Source organism: Charadrius vociferus, unplaced genomic scaffold (genome assembly GCF_000708025.1).
Source record: "Charadrius vociferus isolate BGI_N301 unplaced genomic scaffold, ASM70802v2 scaffold676, whole genome shotgun sequence".
NCBI lineage: Eukaryota > Metazoa > Chordata > Aves > Charadriiformes > Charadriidae > Charadrius > Charadrius vociferus.
In genome coordinates this window covers 789,812-810,284 of record NW_009648661.1, presented here as the reverse complement: position 1 = coordinate 810,284, position 20,473 = coordinate 789,812, and the positions used below count along the sequence as shown (strand labels likewise).

Sequence of the window (20,473 nt, the reverse complement as noted above, 5' to 3'; positions counted from 1 at the left end):
TGGTAAAGGAGATTAAGGTAACCAAACAACACGGGCGAACTACGAGCACAGTAGGTGCCCTTAAGACTGGAAGGTGGGGAAAGAGCTTAGCCCAGCCACAATAAAGGAAAACGAAAAGCCCCAAGTTAAGCGAGGGATTGGGAATAGGGAAGGTAGAGGCCCGGACTGGTCTCTGGCTGGGTGAGCACCTCTTTCTAGTGGGACGTTCCAGGCCTTCACAGCAACCAGACTGCAATTAGGGGGTTGCCTTTTAAGGCAAACCCAAGAAAAGTCTTTTTACTGCATAAAAAATACCAAAACTTTCTAAGGCTAGAGGCTAACCAGCAGCCTTTAGACCCGATCCAATGGCTCTTTTGGTGGCGTTCAGAAATAAACTACGTGCAACTTGTGTCGACCAGATCAAAAAAACACCCCAGCTTTTTGGCATGATTTTGTGACCATGGTTTTGGCATGTTTTTTTTTGACCAAACCAACAGCAGCATCAAAGAAACAGGCAGAGAACTTAACCGAGAAACTCAAAGCAGGCAAATCCCATCCAGCATTTAACACACACCTTGAATCATTTCCTCCAAAGAAAAAAAACCTTTGGGTTTTTTTTTTTTCACCTATTTAAATTGAATTTCATCAGTAACTTGCGAGGAGAGGGACACAGCCAAAACTTCCCATCTTCTGGCATACAGTGGGGTCAGGCTCAAATCTACTTTTGGGCAAGAGAATAGAAGGAGTTTTGAGACATGTGCAGCAGCTTTATTCAGGCGCTGACTTCTGACAGCTCTGGCCAAGACCCTGTCGTTCTTTGCAAAGCTCTGAGAAGCCCATACATCTGTTGGCTCTCCATAGAAAACTATTCAAATAAATCGGGCCCTCTATTTTTTTCTAGTTTTTGTTTTAACAGAGTATTTAAACAAAGCCTCGAATTCCCTCATTTATCAAAAAAAGGCAATTTGAACTATACAGGCTCCTCCCTGTGGCTTCCCCAAGCGCTCCCGTAGCACAGATATTACCCCAACTGAATGCTAAAAAGGGATTACCCCGGGGGGTCCTGGGCAGCCCCCCTTCGCTTTCGGGGTAAAGGAAAACCAACCCACCTTGCAGTCTCCTTCCATTCCATCTCTTGTCCGTCGACGGCCAGAAGTTCATCCAGCTCCGTGAAGAGCTGTGGGGGCGCCGGGCTGTCATCTTCCTCTCCGAGGATGAAGCGGACGCGTTCGGCAGCGGGGGAGACTGCAGAGGTGAAAATACTGCGGTTAACGGCCTGAGAGATGACGAGGGACGTGCGGCTCCTCTCCTTCCCCTGCTCCCCAAAGCCATTCAGCTGCTTCTCCAGGCTGTCTTGTCCATTTGACATCCTACTCGCTGCAGACGGAGGGGCGTGAGCGAGGGTACCTCTATCTCCCTCTCTCCCCTTCCTTGCCTCTCCCTTAGCTTCTTAAAAGTTCAAGCTGGGAGTAAAGTTCAGGGAAAACTTGCCTCTTCCTACAGTCCTTAACTATGTCACAGCAATTGCAGCCCTTGTAAAAAAAAAAAAAGCTCTATCAAGCTCAAAACCAATATGCTCTATGGTGCGTGCCCAAGGACCTTTCGCACTCTGATCCGCCGCGATCCTTCGCCCCCTTTTTTATATGACGTGAAACCAGTTTCAGCCAAACCATTTTGGGGCTTGCTGCGACAGCATCCCATAGCGGGCTTTCCCCTCCCCGCCGCCGAGGCTCGGGCTCCCATTGGCCTCCAAGGCAGGCTGTCACCTCCCCAAACCCACCGCTGGAACACACAGGAATATTTAACAGAAAGGTTGTCTCATCTATACATGAAGAATGCGACCCAACGCATTTAGTCAGGCACCAATGCACTGCAAAAAAACAACCGGTCCCATTGGGAAACCACTGCCCATTTAGGCAAAAAAAACTATGTTCAACACATGCTCTTTTGACAGCGCGAGCAAAGTTCATTTGCATTATTAGCTCAAGAAAAATTAGCGGAAACCCCGTTCTGGTTAAGGAATGCGGGTGATTCAAAATTAAAACCTGAGAACGTCACTGTCCGCATCCCAAGACCTAAGGGCATCTCCCAAAGGCAGCCGGAGCTCATGCCACAAGGGACACCTTGCTGGAGGACCTCCTGGGGTCCACAGGTTTTTTCTGACCATATCACCTTAAAACGAAGGTGGGATCATGTGAAATTTTAATTTTTTTTTCTGCTGAATGTTTATTAGCATTAGAGTTAGAGAGCAGACTATGAACTTTGAACGGTTCTGCTAAAAACTCCTTTCTTTTCAAAAGATCAGCGGTCTGTCTGTTGCAAAATAATTAATTACACCAGGTGTCCAATCACCATTGATTTTTCCAGGGTAAACAAAGTCTCAATTCGTAATGTGAAAAAAAGAACCAGTAAGAAACATGCCCTCCCCCCGCCCCCTTTTTTTAAAAAAAGAAACTTTCATAGCTTTCTTCTTTAATTACTCAGCCAAGGTTGATGCAAATTCATTTCTTCACCAGGTAGGGTGATGATGCTTTCATAATATCAACCAGATTTCTATTGAAAGCATATTCGCAGCCATGAATGCCCTTGCCGTTCCCCGGGCAGCCACGGACATCGCCCCGCGGCTCCGGAAGGAGGGATAAGGAGCCACACATCTGGAAACCCCTGCAGAGCTTGCCCAGGACGGTATCGAGAGTATGGGCTGTTGGGTGCCAAGGCACCTACCAGTCTTTTGGCTTTAAATGTTTATAGAGGAGCCCCGTATCCCTTCTTCAACTACCCAACCCAGTGCCAGAGATGAAGAGGTCTTCGTGGTACTGCCTGTCCTGCTAAATGGGCTGGAAAAGGATTTCCATTCTCTCTCACTTCAACGGGCGCGGGGACATCTACACGCTCCTCCTTTCTCCTGTCACCGAGTCCAGACCCCTTTCCAGAACCCCCCATCTGCTATCCCCCACCCTTTCCACCTAAGCCCCACGTTGCCCATCGTTGAGTAAAATTCCCAGACGGGCTACACAAAGGCTTTCCCATCAGTCCTTCCTTCGAGAAAACCCATCCCCTCCCACAAAACCAAAAGCTCGCCTTTCATATGCTCCTAACAGCAGAGAAAAATATCGCTAAGCTGAATTTACAGCCGTTTACTTACAGAAAAATACACATTAACCCTCTCGGTAATTAGCACTTTTATATAACCACCACTTCCTACACAATTTATCTTTTTATCTCACATATATTTCTCAGAACCCGTGAGGTACATAATGAGTATTTGATTATTTGACTTGGATGTAACAGATGCGCTTTGCAGAATGGTTCCAGAGTATATCTGCAAACCTGTAACCTTCCACACCAAAATTATCCTTGCAATTAGAAAAGCAATTTGGACTAAGAAATCTGCATCTAAAATGCATTGGAAACAAACATTAGGATAAATAATTGAGATTATCCTATTCTAAAAACGCCATTAGGCGCAACGCTTGAGCTCATCTTTACAGAGCCAGTCCCCATCGACCACTGGTGCCAGAAGGCTGTGCGGGAACCAACGCGCCCACACGTCAGGGTTCAACATCTCTCCCGTGCTTCAGGGTAGAGACCTCTCGCCAGGTGTACACAGGAAAAAATATCTATTCAACGAGGCCAAACATTCAGCTAAAGCCTTTAAATACAGAGAATTAAAAGATGATGCCTGGCCGAAAGAACGCAAACCAGCTCATCACAGGAGCCCGCGGACTTCCACCACCTCTCGGGTTGTTTGGGGTCCAGCGGACCCCCCCCGCCGTGGAGCGGCTGCCACGCTCCGGCCGTTGGGTGGTTTCAGCGCGGTGGGAAGGGCCCATCGTCTTCCCCCCTCAATCCGCACCGACGGCTCGCCGTGTACTTTCATATCCCAAACAGAATATAAATATCGCAGCTAGAAAAGCAATAAAGTAAATTTACATGCCATCGCTTCCAAAAGCAACGTGGAGCACAGCAAGGGGGTGATGCATGGAACAGCCTGTAAGAGAAGTGACAGCAGAGCTTCTAGAGCTGCTGAAGGCATCGGTGGCAGCCAATGGGAAAATTCTCTCTTTTCGGTCATTTTGAAGTGGTTTTATTACGTGGAAGCAATACCCCGATACTCGATCCCGTAACACCGTAATTCCACACCCACCACAACATTTTGTTCACTGAAGTGCCTCAGGAGAGGAATTACAGAAACGCTCCCACCAAACCTGGACGTGCGTCATACATTGCCCCTTCTTTCTTTTCTTCTTTCTTTTGTTTTTGCTAATTTCCTATTAGCTGCATTTAACTCAGATGATAAGGTTCAAAATCCAATTAAGGAATTTGCTGGGTCACAGGTCTCCTATGGCTTGCTTTACCACATGTTCTTTATTGCGATTTTGTAGGTTAATGGGCCGTTTATGGGTTGTTTATGTGCTCTCTTTAGCAAGGAGAACATATTTTCATCCTAATCTCCGGAGCGAACACCGCGTGCTCAGCGCGGGGCGGACAGCTGAGCATCGGGCTTAAGGACTGGAGAGCAATTAACCCGGGGGGTGAACTCTGCAGACCTCCCCCCTCCGACCTTTGAGCGCCAACCCCGCCAGCCCGCCCCAGCCTTGACCATCACCTTCGCTTCTACCTACTCCGTCCAGTTTAGGAGCTGCTGGAACCAGCACCGTGAACCACAGGACCAGCCGTTGCCGCCGCCGCTAAGTCTTTTTGCATTTTATTTCCCTTGTTATCTCACACAAGAAACAACCTGATGACCGACAGACGTATGCGGCAGAGAAAATGCTAATCCACAGATTTACACGGATTGCATTTTTCCCCTGAACGGGGAGAGGAATTAAGGTATTAATTGCAGATGGCAAAACACTCCAATGCAACATCTAAACAGAGATATTGCCACCGGTAAGAGACAGCCCTTCCCTCCCCCTTTCCCCTCTCCTCTTCTCGCGTTTGGTCACAAGCGGTCCACGAGGCGGCTTATAAAATACATCACTCGCAGAAGAGAACGAACACATCAGCAGTTTCTCCCAGTTCAGTTGAGGCCAATTACGAGTACAATTTATACCCTCGGGTCCCCAAAGGCAAAATCAATCTCCATCAACAGAGAGAACTCTCAGGGAGCTCAGAAATAGAGAGAGACACATTTCCAGCCACGACAACCTCAAATCAGCCCCAGCTGAGCTTCCCAGCCCGACGTCAGTCCCGCTCCCGCTGGCTCTGGTGGGGAGCTCACCCTCCCCGCGCGGCGCGATGGAAGAGCGAGCACGGTGCCTGCGGGGCTCCCAGACACCCAAGGAGATGCCGGGGGGCTTCATCGGATCAGCGAGTATCCTAAAGTCACCTTCAGCGCCTTGCGCCTCGCTTGGCACGGGTGGGAGACGGTCATAGCTTGGTTCTCCAGGCGTACCATGCTGCCTTGGGATGGGGACGCTCATTTGTGTTGATGTACAAGTGAAACAGCCTCTTCTCCAATCAACCCACACGGTTTTCCTCCTGGTTTTTCAGCTTGCTGTTGCCAGTCACGCTTCTAAATACCTTTGGGACCTGCACCTCCATCAACTGCTTCCTCCATTCCAGGCCAAAGAGACCATCTAAGAAGAAGTTCTCTCTGAAGCACATCAGCAGCTACAAAAATCCCCAAGAGACCTGGCTTGAATCCTTCCTCAAAGCCTGCCATAACCTTATCAAGCAAGGCTGTTTGTCAGACGTGCTTTCCAAATACGCTTATTCCAACAGGACATGATTATAGCCCCGTTAATTTCTGGGGTTGCCCTCACTCAGCCAAAACTCGGTTCAAATCCACCCGAAGTCCGAGCAAGCCAGTTAGGTGAAACACCTCTGCAGACACTTTTATCAGATTTAAAGTCGTTTTCTTTCTAGTTTAGCTGACTTCACTTCCAAAATTAACCCATTACCCAAGCCAATTTTAATTGTGTGTTAATGTCGATACAAGATCTTATACAGTTTAATCATTTCCCTCATGATTTACACTTCTGATCAACCGCCACTCATTTTCCTGACCGTTCTTGCACAGACAAACCCCAGAGTTGGAGCGTTTATAGACTAAATTCAAGGCACCATCTGGGGGGAAGCTTCCACTAAGGATCACTGGTGAGAAACCCCCCTGTTCCAGTTGGCATTACCAACGAGAGCGGCAAACCGGGCAGTTTAAATGTCCTAACCCCCCTGACGGCAGCAACCCCTTCCCTACGTAGCCTTCCTGCCTTGCGCGTCACAAACAGGGCACCACAAGCACAGAGCTCCGCAGATACAGACAGCGCAAAACCGCTCCTTAAGGATGGCGGACTAAGGAAAAAAAAATAAATTAAAACTCACTTTAATTTTGATTTTCCCTTCGTACAACTTCCAGCTGCCGGGCAGACTGTGGACACTCGCTATCTCCCCTTGATCCCCTTTCACAACAGGGATGTCATCAGAAGCAGCAGTAACCTGGACCGGTGCTGATTACACACCGCTGATAAGACCAGAATTCACGCTATCTTGATTTCGCAGCGAGATTCTTGCTCTGCAAGAACTGATTAAGATCGGCAAGAGCTAGTTCAGTTACACAGGTTGGCAAGAATTGCGGACGAACGTGTCTGAATCAAGACCAAGGTAAGATGTGACAGGGAGAACATGGGACGGGACTTAAGAGCTCCATCTAAAAGCAAGTAGGGAAAAGGCTTTTGGGGCTCAAAGTTTTTATCAGCTTCCTTGAAAGACTAACCCAAACGGAGTCACACCTAACACCAGGAGTCACTAAAAATCATCATCTTGGACGTCTTCACCTACGGCACCCACCACGCTGAGCCAAGGCCACAAGGTAAGGCAAAGGACGGTATCTCAGATGACTGCAATACCGTTCAGTGTTTCTGGAGCACTGCTCCCGTTGGAGCGCGGCACGTAGACTCCCCGGGCTGTTCTCGCAAATTTACAGGTAAGGACTCTTATTCCCGTTACGGAAGAGAACAGTCAAATTAGAAAATCCCAATTTCTGTCCAACCACCCAGGTGAGAACTGACTTCCCGACTCCCCAAGTGCTCTGTTGAGTGAAAGCATCCCGGAGCCCCACTGAAGAAGTCAACTGCGTGCAGATTTACAGGTGCCATCTGCTCCGCAGCAACGCTCACACCTGAAAAAGTTGCTGAGGGTCTCGCAGAACCCACCTCTGGATGATCCAACTCTCCAGCTAATCACTCTAAGCGAGCGTGAGAATTTCGTGTTTTCTCACTTTGTTTCCTTGCTTCTCGAGAAGACCGATGACTTTTTGACCCCGCGCTCGGCGCTGGCTGCTTGTAAGGCAGATTAGACTTGTCCCCAGGCAGAACTTGGCAGCCAGCGGGGAACACTGGCCGCCCTACCCAGATCCCATCCTGGGCCCATTCTCTCACGGCTCCGGGGTGCAAAAGCGGAGAAATGCTATTCAAGCCGCTTGATCCATCTTGAAGCAAATATCCCCCATCCCTCGATCGTGACCCTTTCCAGCACATAATGAACAGCATTGACTGCCTCTTGAATAATCCATTTTTTTTCATTAGACTATTGTACTGCATGGTTGTACACGTTCTACCGTAAGCTCCTCTGCAGCATGTGGCATATATTAAGTCTTTGATCTGCAAAAAAACTTCAGTATTAGACAAATGCTTACTAATAACATACTCTCTCAAGTGCCAGAAGAATGGTAGCTTTTACGTAACGAATTGCCGAGCATTCTCAGCTCTCCTTTGTCTTCGGGGCTGTTGAGATCCCGTACAAAAGTGTTGTCTATGGATATTTTATTGAAACATTCCTTGGAGACACAGGGACAGAAAAAACAGGCCCCGCTTCCAAAAATGTCTCAAATCTACTCATCTATAACAGAGAGCTCAGGTGGACAAGGTGCGCAACGTAGACCATCGGTCTGGCAACCTTTTAAACAAAACCGGCATCATCTACGGAAAAAATCGCTCAGCCTTAACGCAAAAGGCACTGCCTATAAAAGAGGAAAGACCGCTAATTCCAACTATACGGTTATGATAGAAAGACCACCCCATGCTACACCTCAAGTCTAATTATGAACTTTTCCCAACACTGTTCAACTGGAGGGAGACTGTCAATAACTGTCTTCAAAAATTGTTTTTTTTCAGCTGCAGACAACAGCAATAATATCTATATAACGCGGCAGGAGCAGAGGCAGCTGCATATTCCAAATGAAATGCATTATTGATAGGCTCCCGCAGATACCCCATTAGCAAGCTGAGTCAGGCGGAATATTTAATACATTAACAACGTGAGCCTCTGCCGGCTCAAATCAATGCCAGGTTCCACCGCTTCCACGGGTGCGGAATCGGGCGTACGTGGACCACGCAATTCTCTGTGGCTACGCTGTAGCTAGACGCTAATCGGCACTGACTGCCTTCCCAACTGCTAGAAAACCAGGAAATTTCTCTTCTTCTATCACTTTTTTTTTTTTTTTTTTAATTTTTCTAGATTCACCGAGTGCCGTTTTTAATCGCATCAAAGGCAGTGATGCCTCTGACACTTATTTTTGCTAACCAGCGAGCCCGCGCTCCTGCACCGGCGCCCGTGCCCTGCACCGAACCGTACTGTTTATGAGCCCTGGCACGATACAAACTCCGTAACAAGCAATTCATTACAAAATACGGATAACAACGGTATTTTTTGACTAGTCCTGGAGGTCAGCCATCTTACTTGAAGTGGTGTGAAACTGCTACAGCAGCACATTTTTAAGGAGCTATTACTGAGTAGCCGCCAAAAAGACTTTTAATAAAGAAAAAGCAGCATCTAGAGAAAGGCTGGCTTTTTTTTCCTGTTTCCCACCGTCACACAGATACAGGATGCTGCCTGGCACCACACCTCCCTTGGACCCCAACAGCAGTCAAGTCTCCAGTTAAACCATTTAAGGGCACGGTGGCGGCCATATATATAACAAAGTTCAAAAACTGCTCCCTAATTCTCAGTGTTTTTTTTTTTTTCTTTGGCTTTTCTCTGTTTTCCCTTTCAAAGCAGTATGGCTTTCACAGTCTTTTGCAGAAATGTGTGCTGTTTGCCTCTCTGGAATCCCGCTGGGCTCCTATTCTAGTATCTTAAACACGTTAATCACATTAGCGATCAGGCACAACTCCCCCCGTCTTTCCACCGGCACCACCAGCGCACCGTGGGCACGAAGCAACTGCTCAACATAAGCACGAGAGAAAATTCCCGTTCCTCTGGCGAGCCAAAAAAAAACCCCTCCTATTTTCTTTCCCAACACTGTACCAGGGCTCCCTGGAAGACAATTTTAAAGCTTTTCTGGAGTGACGCAGTCCCTGATTAAGCGTTGTCATTCCCTTGCACCCGCGACAAGTCCTCCTAACGAACTACCAGTTGAGGTTACCACCGATCGTTTACCTGCGCCCCCTTTTTTAGGTAACGATGAGGGCGCAGTGACATTTTTAAGGACACAGCTATAACAACTCTGGGCTCTTTTTCTGAATTTAAGCTTCCGCGCAGTGACAAGAAGAAACTTCCTCTCCCTCTCCATGCTTTAAAACCAGCCCTCTGGCTGCAATAGACAATTTTATGCTTATTAAGCTCTTCTCACACGCAGGGTTTCATCGTTGTCTATTTGTCCCGTTCAATCAATCTCCGCATCAGCTCTGACCATCTCAGCCCTCCTACAAGTCTTCTTCAGCGAGGGCTCCACAGAAGAGACCGACCCGCAGAGGAAGGACGCCCAGCGCGGGCGTGCGAAGGTTTCCGTCTTCTATTCCCGCAGCTCCAGTGTGTGCCGAGCCCTTTGTCCCGTGTGCTTTTCAGCCACTGTCTCCGGCTGAAACGGAGCCCATCTCTGTTGCCAGGCAGTATTTCAAGGAGTACTGAATGTCTCTGGCATCCGACGCTTTTCGCTTTCAACTCTTTTCATTCTGACCCCTCTGTTTTAAATGTCGCCAAATACCTCGTCCACTGCAGGCACGGAGAGAAAAGCGCATTATTATTCCGTGCAGTCGTTGCAGGAGACCGACTGGCGTACGAGAGCAAAATACACACGCTGAGAGGGTTCTGCAGGTTGTTACTTCTTCGCCATCACTTGCCCCGCTTCAAACGGGGAGGGACTTGAAAGCTGGAAAGGGACTTTTTACAAGGGCATGTAGTGATAGGACATGGGGTGATGGCTTCAAACTGGAAGAGGGGAGATTTAGATCGGATCTAAGGAAGAAATTCTTGACTGTGCGAGTGGTGAGCCCCTGGGGCAGGTTGCACCGAGAAGCTGTGGCTGCCCCATCCCTGGAGGTGTCCAAGGCCAGGTTGGACGGGGCTTGGAGCAACCTGGGCTGGCGGGAGGTGTCCCTGCCCGGGGCAGGGGGGTGGAACGAGATGATCTTCAAGGTCCCTTCCAACCTAAACCATTCCAGGATTTTAGGATTCTTCTGCAACCACACGAGAATAAAGTCATTCCTCAACTTGCTGGTGTTGAATTCTTGTCATGTGAGGGTCCACTGCTTCTATTCCTGCCAAGGTGCAATTCTTCTTGCCTACCGTGCTGCCAAATGCAATATGAAAAGGAATAACCTGCCTTCCATGTCTTCAGAAGAGGAGAGGCTGGATGAAGACTGCTGTCATTCTCCAGGGGTTTCCTACAGTTCCAACAGTACCAACCCCTTGCCCTGGGCAGGGACACCTCCCACCAGCCCAGGTTGCTCCAAGCCCCGTCCAACCTGGCCTTGGACACCTCCAGGGATGGGGCAGCCACAGCTTCTCGGGGCAACCTGCGCCAGGGGCTCACCACCCTCACAGGCAAGAATTTCTTCCTAGTATCTCATCTCAATCTCCCCTCTTCCAGTTTGAAGCCATTCCCCCTCGTCCTTCACTCTGTGTCCTTGTAAAAAGTCCCTCCCCAGCTCTCCTGGAGCCCCTTTAGGCACTGGAAGGGGCTCTGAGGTCTCCCCTTTTTCGCCTTCTCTTCTCCAGGCTGAACCCCCCCAGCTCTCCCAGCCTGTCCTCCCAGCAGAGGGGCTCCAGCCCTCCCAGCATCTCCGGGGCCTCCTCTGGCCCCGCTCCAACTATAAGCATTACTGTTTGAATTCGGTAGCCTACATCCATTCGGAGCCCAGGAGGCCACCTCACCTGGAATATCAGCAGCATTAAGGCGCCTACCCCCTTTGAGATGCTTTGAAAAAGCTCCGCTTCTCTTTTTTTCCATCACCTTCTGAAAAGCTTCATTCAGCGACAAACCGCCCTTTTGGCTCTTAAAGGTTAACAGCCACTTATCTAAAAAGCTGCAAAGCCGGCGTGAGAGTTCAGACAATGCTTTCATTGACTTGGAGAGCAGCAGGATTTGGCCTGACAGAGCGGTTACAAAACCAGTTAGTTTCGTGTTTGGATGTTGGTTTTGCTCATACTTCCCTGGTGCAGCAAAGCAAGTTCGATCAAGTAGATCCATCTCTTCAGACCTGCACTTGGGTGACCGCACTTATTCTGCCTTTCAAAGCCCGTCCTCAGCACTTCCCTCACTTGGCATCCCTGGGCGTTACCACCATCCTGATCAAACTGTCACCGTCTGTTCATAGTGTGGCAAAGCAAAGCTTTTGGTGGATAAATCACTTCTCTGAGGGCTTTTTCTTTTTCTCTCCAAGCCGAAACAATTCAGAAAAGGGCTCTTGCAATGGTATTTCAGTAGCAGAAAGACCCTATTGAGATACAGACACAATAACCAGCTTCGTTCCTGCCTTTAAAAATTAACCACCATTAACTTCAGGCTCGGAGTGGCTCCCGGCTGCCAGCAGCGCGCCCCTTCCAACTGGCTTCCCAGAAAGAAACTCCTGATTCAACTCATTCTCAAAAGCCTGGTGACATTTCTGCAGCTCTCGCTCTTCACCGGTTTCCCCTTGCAACAGCAAGCAGAGTTCAAGTTTCTGCCTCCTTTTTACTCGTAGCTTCACAGACTCACTCCCCACCTCCCCCAGGAGCACTAAACCTCCCCAGAACACGATTACACCGGGGAAAAACCAGGTTCATTGCTTCACAGACAAGGTCTGTGCCTTCAGATGTGCCCCAATACTCTGAAGCAGAACCCAGACAGACCGAGGCCTGCAAACCCATCCCTCCATAGAAGAAAAACTCAGCTCCTCGGTATCCCTCACGCCGCCAACTGGGAAGGTCGCACAGATAGAACCCATCCCTCCATAGAAGAAAAACTCAGCTCCTCGGTATCCCTCACGCCGCCAACTGGGAAGGTCGCACAGATAGAACCCATCCCTCCATAGAAGAAAAACTCAGCTCCTCGGTATCCCTCACGCCGCCAACTGGGAAGGTCGCACAGATAGATCTGGTGCTGCCAAGAGGAGCGCACAGGTCCGTGTTTTGAGCCGGTTTGTTTAAGCTCCCCAACAGCAGATGATGTCTCACGAGCGAGAGGCAGGGAGGTAAACCGGCAGGGTATCAACACAGCAGGCGGTTTAGCTAACGTCAACAGCAAAAACAAGCGTTGGAGAAAGGAAAACAAGTTGCGACAAAAGAAATTCGTAAAAAAAATAATTAAAAAAAAATTAAAAAAATCAAGGGAAGGTGAATGAAATGTTCACGAGAAGCGATGTCGGGCTAGCAATGTATACCCCTCCTTGGCTGCACGTCAACCGGTCAGATTTTGCGGTTGACCTCGGCCTCTCCTGCGCAGAAGAGGAAAGCGCTATTCTCACCAGACTCCAAAGGGCACGAAGGAAAATCGGCTCAGGCCAGGCAATAGCTTCAGCGGGTTCGCTAAGGACTTGCGGTTCTACTGCTTTAAGCAAATTTCTGTAATTCAATCAAGCAAATATAAGTATAAAATATCTCCACTTCGGGGAAAGGAATACAACCAGGATCTATACTAGGAAAATTGTGTGCAAGAAAAAGAATAGCCCATTTTCCCACGTATTTATACAGCGAAACTAAGCGCAGGCCAGCTTTCAGTAAGCGACTCTACTGTAATTAAGATCAATATACTTAGGAAATGGATACTGCCAAAACTGAGGAAGGAAGAAAGCTACTTCAAACAAACCTTTTTTTTTTTTTTCCACTGAAAAATGAGAAATTTGGTACCTTGAGACGCATTTGGAGACTACTTACGGAACACAAAGCAAGCCACACAGAGATATACTTTTACCAAACAGAGAGGCTCCAAAGCCGTAACGAAGCACAAACATACAGAATAAGGAGTCAAAGCCTCACTTCACTGCACCATTTATGAACAGCGTAGTCCAGCACAAGCCCAGGTCAAAGCAAAACTAGTAAACATGAAACATAAGGAAGATACCAACAAAAACTGGAGAGTAAGTACATAAGGCGTACAAGGAAAATGAATTATTTAAGAACATTAGCAGCAGGAGCTTGAGAACCAGGGGGTGAACCGGACCACCTCGGCGAGAGACGGCCAATTAAGAGGATTAAAGGTTTTGCAGAAAAGCAAACCAGCTTCTTCGTGTGAAACTTCCCCGCATAGGTGGGTGGAAAGACACTGAACCCTTTTCAAGGGCTAACACGCGAGGCAGCTCAGACGTGAAGGTGTCTGCGGGAAGAGGAAGAAAAGAGAGAGATGAACGTGCAAGAGCAGTAAAAGTGGCCAAGACACCTTGCGCTCACGCCTCCCAAGACCCCATCCAGCCCCGAGGTCTTAGCGAGGTCCCAAACATCTCCGCGCAGCCTGAGACCAAAGAAAACAATAATCAGTCCCCGAAATCGCCAGGAATTGGTACCCAACTAAATTAACACACTTTACCATGGGGTACCACCAACTGCAACAGAAAGAAACAAATTATTTTATCTTATTTCCACTTCTTTCTAGACCTCCCTTTGGAGGTTTTCTACCAGTTTTCAACCACACCGAGGTTTCAAAAAGTACACAAGGTTAGCACGCCTTTATTTTTCTTCCACTGCTAAAAACCCAGCGAATCTTGAGCTGCCACAGCCTGTTTGGACTTACACAGACCGGGACTGCCGTAGTTAAAAACAAAACCATTAGCAGAGTTCTCGGAACCAAAGCGCTACTTAAGCAGATTTTTTTCTTTCTTTCTTTTAAGCTCCTAAATGCAACTTTAGCAATTACTGGTTTATGTAATTGCCTAACATTTAATGTTTACAGCAACATTTTACAACTAATTTACATGTAGTTCACTAAAAGCTTTAGGGTTAATTGGTCTTTTGTCGTGCATTAAGTAGCTTGTTAATTATTAGACAGTTGGGAGGAAAAAACAAGTAGGAGGTCAGTTTGAGGATGGCTTGGGCTGAACAGCGTGGCTGCCTGTAATTAGTAAAATGCACGGGGGGGTGATTTTTGCAGAAGCATTGACCTTCCTGGTGGCTGACCCCGTGCTTAGCCCCAAAGCAACCAAGTCGTGAGCGATCGGTGTATTTTACAGGATCACATCGTCTCCTGGGTTCCACCTATGAGGAGGGGAATACAACAGGACCCAGTGACTGACCTCACTGCTCATGGCGTGTGCGTGCGAGGTACAGATGAAACCAAAGAAGAGAGCGGGAAGATGCGATTCCTTGTGATTGGCATGAAGAACATAAAAGGGAAGATTGACATTTTCAAACATACATCAGACAAAATGGGTGGGTCAAGGAAAGCACGGAGGATCCAGAGGGATCTTTCCCTGGGCCGTCCCATGGTGACCAACGGCGAGCACCCACATTTCCCAGTTCCTTGATTAGAGCGCACCCAGGCCGCGTCTCAACATCATATTGTGGCAAGAATAATTTTGTACCACCTGTGCTAAAAGGGAGCCCCAGGACATCTAAGCGTTCTCGGCTCTGAGCGCTGTCAGCCCAGATGCATCCAAAGAGATCCAAATCATTCCAGATAATAAAAAAAATCAGCATGCCTCCTTGGGGCTCTATTCCACCTGCACTTCTATCTAACCAAAGAGTGCTTTGGACACCATATCATAACTCAGAACCCAACATTAATAACTTAATTACCAAGTTGGCCCCGCTTTGATCAGAGGTTTGGACCAGATGACCTCCTTCCAACCCAATTTATTCTATTCCATTAGTGAACTCCTCATATAGCTATTCTCCCCTCCAGTTATCACATCCGCTGCCCAAACGTGAGCTCTTTGCCAGGTTTTCAGAACAACTCTTAGTAATGAAGAGAGCCTGGAAACCCCATGCTGGTTTTAATGATCTGCTTGGCATCCTGGTCTGGAAGTTGAGATCAGAAACTGAAGTAACAAAAAGGCAACTCTGTGCATTAGAAGCATTTGCAAAAAAAAAAAACCAACCAAAAACCAAAACACATCCAACTTGAAAAATTTATGTGCGGTCTCTTCTGCTCAAAGCGTTCCCATGGTTTCTTCTCACCGAGTGCTCCAACTCCAACTTCTTTGGTTTTAAGTAAGATGGAGCTATTACTAACCACGTCTCCTGTGGCAGCCCAAAACGTTTGGTTCAGGAGTCCCCACCCCAGTTACTCGGGATGCCGCACAGACGTGCTGAAGTAGGCTGAACGGAGACACCAGAAGCAATTAAACCAAATTGACGGGAGGCTTGGGTTTAAAATGCATTAGAGAAATCACAGCGGTTTCTTGCATGGACTTTCTCATTCAGAATTGAAGTGACCTTTACCAGATACATCTTGAATGGAGTTATTAGATACTTAACTCCACAAAAGATTTTTTTTTCAGGACCCTCTGTGCTAACTAACTCTTTGCGAAGACCAAGGGCTGCCCCAGCACAACCGGTCTGACTCCACGTGCTGTCCCTCAAGACCAGCCAGAGGAAAACAGCAAAAGAACTCCAAAACAACACTGCTTCCTCTGTGTTTGGGGACTCGACCTTGACCAACTCAACACGGAGTCAAACTCTACCTGTACTTCTTGAATCCCTCCTCAAGCACAAAAAAGCGGCCTCATGTGCAAAAGCACTGAGCGCTCAGCAGCACAGTTGGCCTTCAGCAGTGTTCAGGACTAAAAAACAAACAAGGGGGGGAAAAAAAAAACAACAAAGAGAACAAATCAGCCAGGTACCAGTAATAATCTTCTAAACAACATGGAATGGAAAGGACAAACCAGAAATGAGCAGTATTATCCAAAACGTACTCCATCAAAACAGCATTTCCTCAAATGTAAATCACTTTACAAGTACTGATCTCCTCAGAGTCGTGAAATGCTATCTTTATTTCTTTTTAATTGGTCCCACTGCATTTTAAATTGCTTTGTGGAAGTATAGTAGAAGTATAACAACATGATGTGTTGAAACAGTGAACCCTTAAAATACGGGAATTAAAGTTAAAAAATCTGTAGTTTTACTCTGGCTCAAATTTCATTAACAAGAAATAAGAAATGTACTTTTTTTTTTTTTTAAACAACTTGATTATTAAGAAAGTCTTGGTCTGTGGCAAGTTTCTGCAAATGATTAATTATTGTAACTCAGCAAGGGGTGCTGCTGCTTTCCTTCTGACCCCGGGAACATACACACGCTCTGGGTCGGTTTAAGAATAGCAACAGGGAAACGTCACCCTTGCTGAGCTTTAACACGTTTTTGCTCCCAGCGCTTCAGCCACTCGTTCCCCCTTCCCCGCTGGCATGAGCGATCTGGGCTTGCACCGCTCTGTTTTGCAGATTCAGCTTAGCACATGGCTGCGAAACCAGTTAGATGGCCACGAAATCAAGTTAGATGACCACAGAGCCAAGCTAGATGGCCACGAAAACAAGCTAGATTGCTGCGAAACCAAGCCAGATGACCACAGAGCCAAGTTAGATGGCCACGAAACCGAGCTAGATCACCACGAAACCAAGTTAGATGACAACAGAGCCAAGTTAGATGGCCACGGAGCCAAGCTAGATCATCACAAAACCAAGTTAGATGACAACAGAGCCAAGTTAGATGGCCACGGAGCCAAGTTAGATGGCCATGGAGCCAAGCTAGATCACCACAAAACCAAGTTAGATGACAACAGAATGAAGTTAGATGGTCACGGAGCCACGTTAGATGGCCACGGAGCCAAATTAGATGGCCACAGAACCAAGTTAGATGGCCACAGAACCAGGTTAGATGGTCACGGGGCCAAGTTAGATGGCCACAACAGCGAGGGCAGGAACTGCTGTTGGGAAGGTAGAAAGGAGTCAAGGTGCGATGGGAGCTTCGCGCAGGAGACGTGCCCCCAACAGAAACGTGAAGTTACAAGTTCCAAACCACCCAGCAGAAGTGCGCCGTGCAGTTAAGCGACCTCGGGCTGCGCTGTCGAAAGTTCACAGCCTGGCAGCTGGGCAAGGCTCGGTTAATACGGAGATTCAAAGGACCCTGTCCCGGTGCCAAGCACGCAGTTCGTATGACAAGGGTCGCTTTGTCTCGCATCCCCCTCCACCTCCCAGCACATGGGAAACTTCAGAAATTCCCTCGCCGAGGAGAACAGCTAAGCTGAGTAACTTGGAATTAGAGGCTTTCAAGGTTAGTTCGCTGCTGGAGCCAAGACATATTTCCAGTGCTTCTCAGGACTGAAAACAACCTTCTACTTTTAATGACTTGCCTTTTATCTTTAATAAGGGATTAGGAGCTATTTTTCCAGCTAATACCTTAAAATCCAGATAATCATAAAAGCAATCAGTAATACCCAATATATGTTAATTACTCATTTTCTTCTCGTCTCTCGTTGGCGTGCTGTCACTCATGTACGTTAATTTGTCTATAATAAAGCCGCAAATCAAAATCAACAAAAGGCTTCAGGTCCTCTGAGGAGTCACAGGTTTAGACTTGGGGGATTAACAACAGATTATATCTGCGATGACAGTGAAGAAAACAACATTAGGGGCAAAGAAGGGCTGAACCACCCAACCAGTCGTTTGCCTACGCCCGGACCTGCGATCTCCCTGGTCTTCCCACCGGCGTCAAGCAAAGCACAAGGCTGCTGTAAGACAAGCTAACGAGGCACTGGACAAACTTTTCGGCTAGATGGCAATGAGGGGAGACTTAGTCACGCTTGCCAGGTTATTCCCAGGGAAAAGTGACCCTGAAATAACGTGAAGTTTTCCATAACAGACTACGCTGGTCTTTCCAAAGGGAATCTACAGGAATACCATGTGTAGAAGCTTCACGTTCAAGATCAGACGGTGGCAGAGGGAAAAGCTGAAGGTGCTGGAATAACAGCGATAAACAGCTCAGACAGGTTAATACATTCGACTGCAAAAGATGTGAATGGATAAGACATCATTAAACGACAATGTCCAGCTACCTGTACCCTCTTGAGGACACGGAAATGCAAGCAGCCGGGCTTCTACCCATCTTCTACCCAGGTTGATGAAAACGCTGGATAAACGCTGCTGCTGACACTTCCCGCCCTGCCGTCTCGGCTCAGGAAGGTCCGTCCGGCAAATACTGCTGGAGAGCACCAAGGGAAGGAGATCCTTCTGCCAGAGGACGGGAAGGCTGAGCTCCAGATAAAACCCTCAGGTCACAGCTGTGTTGCTTGACGATGCCGGAGACGCGCAGGACTGCCTGCGCACCCAAAAGCTTGGCTTTTCTTCCAGTCATGACTTCAAGTTATCACCCGCTACTCAGAAACCTCGCTTTAGCCACCACGCTGGCCAAAGAGCTTTTTGTGGGCAAAGATCTTTTGTCTGTAGGTATACACAGGCCACAGGCACATTTGGTGAGGTTTTTGAAGAGGTGTCAGTTTTGGCCAATATCTGCCTCCCTTGAAATCACAGCGTATTTCAAAGAATCAAAGTAGAACATTTGGAAATCCCCCCCTTTTGCTAGGAATTATATCATTCCCCTTGAAAAAATGCTGTCAAGAGGTACTAAAACTCACCCTTTCAAAGCAAGGAGTAGTACAATAGCCTATCTACCCACACCTTTCTTGGCACAAAAGAGTTTCTAAATTGGAAATACACTTTGTGACAGAGAAGACACCCAGAAACGAGACATGTGCACCTGTGAACCCAACTACAGGACCGAAGGGAAAATAGACATTTCACAGAAACCTTCCTATAGCACAAAATTAAGAGGTTAAGATCTTGGTGGGGGAAAAAGACCCAAGACTCAAATACAGCACAGATACTGTAACATGGGAACAGCTTTCATGGCTCACAGCGACAGCATCTCTGTCATGAATCACTACTTAAATCCTTCTCTTGCAGATTTTCACCTGCAGACCACAGAATTCTAGACGAGCCTAGGTTGGAAGAAACCTCTGCTCCAACCTGGTGCCCAAAGCAGGGCCTTCGATTAGGTACCCAGGGCCCCATCAAGCTGAATCTTCAACATTTCCAGCGAAGGAAATTACACCACTTCTCACTCCAATGTTTGTTCTCACAGTGAAGACGACCTCTCTTGGACCCAGACAGAATTTCCCCTGGAGCAGCTCATGCTTGTTCCCTCCGGTCCCATCACCATGCAGCCTCCTGAGGACCTCCGTACCTGGGAGTGACAATGAGCTTCACTTGCAGCTCTCCTAAGAGCACCACAACTGCACGGACACAGCCCATACAGGCTAAATTTCAGGACTGCCCTCTTCTGCCCAGCCAAAACCTAATTCAGCTTTATTGCTCAGTTCATTACTTTCTTCTTCCTATCCCAGCGGCGTGCACGAAGGTCACAATGACATGGTTGTCCTGCAAGTTCTGTTTAATCCCTGCTCCTTATGCTCAGACTGGGGGCAGGAAACATCGAGGTGAGTCCCTAAGGTGGATCAGGACTTCGGATGTAGGCTGAACTACTCCCGGGGAACATCAAAAGGCTTGAGAAGCTTCAGCTATGAAATTCAAAGGCATTTCTACCGCACATGTGCACAGAGGCTTTCACAAAGCGTAGACTTTTGGGTACTTTGGACGCATTTTCACCTGCGCAATGACTGGCAGATGAAGCCAACTGGTTTCATTTCAAGTGTCTGATGTAAAACATAGGTGGGATCTGGTTTCCAGAGATGAGGATCACTAGAGGTGTTTGGGTTTTTTTGTTAGGGTCTGTGAAACCTTTTCTAGAATTGTAAATAGAAACTTATCCCTGCTTTCCTTCCTCCTCTTCTTCCCCAGACGTAACGCGAGCTGAAGGTAGATACCTAAATGGAAAATTCAATCCCTAACAATTACATTTTGGCAAAGACACAAGGCAGGACCTTAGATTCTCGGTTTTAACTGTGCGCTATGGCACAACTATAAGGAAATTGTTAAGAAACTGTTTTAGTATTATGTTTAATGTATAGGTGGCCAAGATGCGAGTAATCTACCATCCAAATGCTTCAATATTCCGATTGACTTTGCTATGATTTCATGGTCCTGTTGAGTTTATCTTCAATGGTGCTACAAGTTCCCTTTTCACAGATGAGGATTACATCAGCAATTCAGAACTCACTGGATGCCATGAATTTGGAGAATTTCCTGGACGTATCAGAACACGATTTGGGTGGCAAAGAAAGATATGCAGTAGCGAGTATGGATATAATTGTAATTGCATATAGCATTTATATTCTGCTCTCTGTGCACTAATTTCTTCAATTGCCCAAGTCCCGAATAGCTTAAAACCGGCTGCTTTCATTCAGCTTGCT

General features: G+C 47.5%; 1 protein-coding gene across 1 annotated transcript in view; it reads right to left on the bottom strand.

Moving 5' to 3' along the window:
- Positions 1-20,473, bottom strand: part of SLC4A4 (solute carrier family 4 (sodium bicarbonate cotransporter), member 4) — a 158,997-nt gene that overhangs the window by 90,448 nt on the left and 48,076 nt on the right. The window contains exon 4 of the mRNA XM_009886487.1: positions 1,089-1,224. Within this exon, the coding sequence (XP_009884789.1) occupies positions 1,089-1,224 (136 nt within the window). The remainder of the gene's footprint in view (positions 1-1,088; positions 1,225-20,473) is intronic.